The sequence below is a fragment of the Musca vetustissima genome, unplaced genomic scaffold (genome assembly GCF_032173495.1).
Source record: "Musca vetustissima isolate MV318-11 ecotype Yass unplaced genomic scaffold, APGP_CSIRO_Mvet_v1 utg63560, whole genome shotgun sequence".
NCBI lineage: Eukaryota > Metazoa > Arthropoda > Insecta > Diptera > Muscidae > Musca > Musca vetustissima.
This window is the reverse complement of record NW_026882822.1, coordinates 1-4,770: the sequence shown is the minus strand read 5'-3', so window position 1 is coordinate 4,770 and position 4,770 is coordinate 1. Positions and strand designations below refer to the sequence as shown.

Genomic DNA, 4,770 nt, shown 5'->3' with positions numbered 1-4,770 from the left:
TTTTTATAGATTATACCTAAATAAAATTTGAAAACATTTTATGCAGTGGGAAAATTGAAGAGGTATTTGAATTTTTTATGAAGCTCGAGGGACCAAATGTCTTATAGGATTGTAATCACCCAGCTCGAAGGCTTAAATTTGACATAATAATAAATTATGTTTGATCATAGTAATGCAAATTGAAAAGAATATGAGGCGAGAGAATGAAGTGACAATGAAATATCAAAGAATTTTTTTTTTGTGAAGCTCGAAGGACCAAATATCTCAATGAATTGAGATCAATCGGCTCGAAGGAAGTATACAAGAATCTTAACAATATTACCTATTAATTTACAAGTTCCATAATATATCGAAGATTTCACGAAAGCCGCAAGGTTAACTAGAAAATATTTGTTCTAGAGGTCGAAGGACCATTTATTATTAAAAAAACTAAATATTAAAGCTATTTACACAAAGACAATGTATGCAGCTGGAGCAAAGCTTCAGTGAAATATCGAAAAAAATATTTTTTTGTGAAGGTCGAAGGATTTTAAATCATAGTGGATTGAATTTATCCCGCTCGAAGGACCAGAAGTTGAAATGAAAATGCACGATTGCATTATTATCCTCTGTGCGCCCTACTTTAAATTGCTCATATAGATGAGGAAACATTTTTTTGTGAAGGACCAAATGCTTATTGGCTTGTACTCATCCGGCTTGATCGACCAAATGTCTTATTGGATTGAAATAATTTTGCACGAAGGATCATTGTAAATATGGAAATGTATGCACATCAATATCCTCTGTGTGCACTACCTTAAATATTCTCGTATAGATGAAGGACCAAATACTTATTGGATTGAAATGTCTTATTGGATTGAAATAATTTGGGACGATGGATCATTGTAAATATGGAAATGTATGCAATTTCCTAGTAATTTAAAAATTAATTCGGAGCAAATCTTTTTTAATGATGCTCGAAGGGCCAATGGCATTGAACTTATCCCGGTCGAAGGACCAAAAGTAAATATGAAAAATTACATTTACGTATTTTCCAATACAACTTCGGAGCAAGGCTTCGAAACAAATATTTTTTATTAAGGTCGAAGGATTATAATTCATAGTGAATTGAATTTATGCCGCTCGAAGGACCAGAAGTTGAATTGAAAATGCACGATTGCATCAATATCCTCTGTGCTCCCTACTTTAAACTGCTCAAATCTCTTATTGGATTTAAATAATTTGGAACGATGGATCATTGTAAATATGGAAATGTATGCAATTTCCTAGTAATTGAAAAGTATATCGGAGCAAATATTTTTTAATGATGCTCGAAGGACCAATTGTAGTGAACTTATCCGGGTCGAAGGACCAAATGTAAATATGAAAAATGTCATTTATGTATTTCCCAATACAACTTCGGAGCAAGGATTCAGTGAAATATCGAAACAAATATATTTTTTTGTGAAGGTGATGCTCGAAGGACCACTTGCATTGAACTTATCCGGGTCGAAGGACCAAAAGTAAATATGAAAAATTACATTTATATATTTGCCAATACAACTTTGCTAATAGAAACATACATATATGGTTTTTTGAAAGCCGTGACGGAAAAATGTCAAGAGGATATAGAAAAATGTTTGTTTTTTTTTTCTTTAGGTCGAAGGACCATTTCTTATTAATAAATAATTTTTGTTTATTAATGCCAACTAAATTGAAAATAATTTATTCAACGGCAGAATTGGAAGAGATATTCAAAATATCATCTACTCTAAATTAAAGCTCAATAATGGCTAGCTGGCATGGCTGGCGATCACACGAACCATAACAAATAAATAATAAAAAAACGGATGATCACAATTTTCTGATCATAGACACAACAAAAGAATGCCACGGGCGATCCAAAAGGGAAGCGAGTGAGGCAGAGAGAGAGGCCAGCGAACAGAGTAATAATGATGATGATAGCTAGCCAGCCAGCCAATGAATGCAAAACCGATTCCCTCAATACCCACCGAACGCCCTACTTTTTTCGCCATCGAATGGAGGTCAATTAGAAGCAAGTACAACAAAAAAGCGAACTAACCGTATCATATGAGGCGTCTGTTATTAATGAATAACAAAAAAAAAAAACCCAACAAAAAATTTTCATTTAGAAAGAAATTGTACTGGAAATTCGTTTTGAATTTTTTCTGTATCTCATTTTTTATTTCTATTTTTTATGGAAATAATTACTGCATAAAAACACAAATTCATTTCGAATTAAAATATAATATATAAAATAATAATACACGAACAATAACAAACATGAACAATTTGGAAAATAATGTATTATATTGAAAAAAAAAATGTGTTTTGAAGTAGATTTTTTTTTTCGAACCCAGTGGATGGTCAAGCCATTGGCTGGACGCAAAAAAATTGTTTCAGTTTATTGTTAAACGTTGAAACGAACAGATATGTCATAGAGGAAAATTGGGAAAGAAAAATCCACAGTTTCCAGTATTTTTTTTTCAATACGGTTTTGAAAATATTTCCCTCACGGTCGTTCGCGTTCTATAGAAAACCAAAATGGGACAATTTCGCGTGGCCTTGATGGTCATTTTATTCGTGAACTCGCTGCTATTTACGTCCATGGTTTCGGCGGAGGAGGAAACTCAAGTTCCCGAGATTGCTGGTGAGCCGGAAATTTCCCAGGAGATGCAAGAAGAAGATGATTCCCAAGAAAACTCAATTTCCGAAACATCCCAGACTGGAGAACAATCCTCCCAACAATCTTCCACTTCGGAGGCAGTCAACACCTTTGATTATTTCTATGATGAGGAAGATTACAAACCAGTCCTGAATGAGGTGGATGTTTCTATTTTGGAGAATAATTGCCTGCAAGGAGAATGCCACGATTTCGTTTACGACAATCCCTCCGAAGTGGTATACTTCACAAAGAAACCAGCCATACGTTTCACCTCCAATACCACCTATGTCTTTAAGAAGCCACAAACCTTTGAGGTTTTGAAATTCCTTCAATCGCGATTCGTCAATTTCCCCTTGAATTTATTTTACACTCTAAAAATTGAAGAACTCGATGTGCGGAATTGTTCCATCGGCCATCTGAGTTGGGAAAATTTCCTAAAAGCTGAAAGCCTAAACATTCTGCTGCTTTCGAATAATCGCCTAAAGGAAATTCCGCCAAGTACCTTTAAAATGGCCGAAAATTTGGCTTTTCTCTTTTTGGATAACAATGAAATCCGACAGCTCCACAAAGATTCATTTCAGGATATGAAAAAGCTATTTATGTTGGATTTACATGACAATGAAATCGCCAATTTGCCCAAGGGCATCTTCGATTCCCTGACATCATTGCAGGAATTAAATCTGGCCGGCAATCACTTGAGGATAATTGAAAATACCGTTTTCCTGCAAAATTCCCGTCTTCGACGTCTCCATTTAGATCACAATAACCTCGAACAGCTTGAGGAATATTTTTTGCAGTCGCAAAAGGACATGGATTTCCTGGATTTATCCCACAATCCCATGCTACAAAACCTGGTTGCCAATCTCCATGTAGATCATTTATGGGTCCGCAATTGTTCAATAAATCGTGTAAATATCTACGGGAAAGTTCATCATGTTGATCTGCAATCAAATGCGATATTGGAATTATATTTTTCACGGCCAGATACCTTGAAAACTTTACGCCTTAGCGATAATTCCCTGCAGCAAATCTCTTCGCTAAGTCAGGCCACAAATCTCGAATATTTTGATGTCTCCAATAATCCGCATTTGAAAACTTTACCAGAATATTGGGAAACAGATTCGCTGCAGACACTGGATTTGAGTAATACCAGTCTCACTGCAATACCCATTGCCATACTATCTGCCTCAGAACGTCTCAAGACTCTCAATGTTTCCCATAATCGCCTGACTCACCTCGATCCCGATCAATTTCGTTATTTCCAAAATCTCAATCATTTCTATTTGCATGGCAATAATTGGAACTGTTACAGTCTTCAAATTATGATGGATATGCTGATACGACCCTGGCAAATTAGCTACACCATGGATGAATATGACCCTGAATATCCGGGAGAATACATAGGCGGCATTAAATGTATGTATCGTCTACGAGATCCAAATTCTGAAGAGGAGGAAAATTCTGAGAATGTTCTACAAGATAATATTGCCCTGAATGGCATCGCTGCCCGTCTCAGTAAAGCCATACAAGAGGATGAGGACATTATGATGCCCTCTGATTCTTCGCAAGATTCACCAAGTGATGTGGATATTTTGCGCAATGAATTCAAGGCCGTTGTTGGTATTTACGAGCAAAAATTCAAGGTTCTCCTGCAGAAAATTGATGATTTGGATAGACGTCTGAAGGTTTTCGAGCAATTTAATAAAAATCTACAACAAATTACCATAACTGTATAAAAATCTTCTATATATATATTCCGTATAATCCCATAATTTATGTATTATTTGTCTCTGTATATAATTATTTACTTAAATGTAGTAAAAATCTATTTTTCCAATAAAATTTGGTACGATTTAAAGTATTTTATGTACAATTAATGAAAAAGGTTCATACATTCTGTGAAAAAGTTAATCGAATCTAGAATCTTGTCATATTTTCAAGGGGCATGTCCCTCATACTTATACCAATAATTTTTCTGAGGTCCAAAGGCCTCTTTGGTATGAAAAAAAGGACTAAAATTAAAAACATGTTCCTAAAATCTATGAATACAATTCATACAATTTATGAAATTCCAAAATCTCCTATTTTTCGTAATTCTTCGGCAC

At 34.9% G+C, this 4,770-nt stretch overlaps 1 protein-coding gene across 1 annotated transcript; it reads left to right on the top strand.

Moving 5' to 3' along the window:
- The first annotated feature begins 2,544 nt into the window (after positions 1-2,544).
- On the top strand, positions 2,545-4,401 carry LOC133329515 (carboxypeptidase N subunit 2-like). The gene has a single exon (XM_061537988.1). It carries the CDS (start codon positions 2,545-2,547, stop codon positions 4,399-4,401), a length of 1,857 nt encoding a protein of 618 aa, XP_061393972.1.
- Positions 4,402-4,770: the final 369 nt, after the last annotated feature.

Excerpts from the sequence above, each read along its gene's own strand:
- LOC133329515 (XM_061537988.1), top strand. The coding sequence starts at position 2,545 with ATGGGACAATTTCGCGTGGCCTTGATGGTCATTTTATTCGTGAACTCG.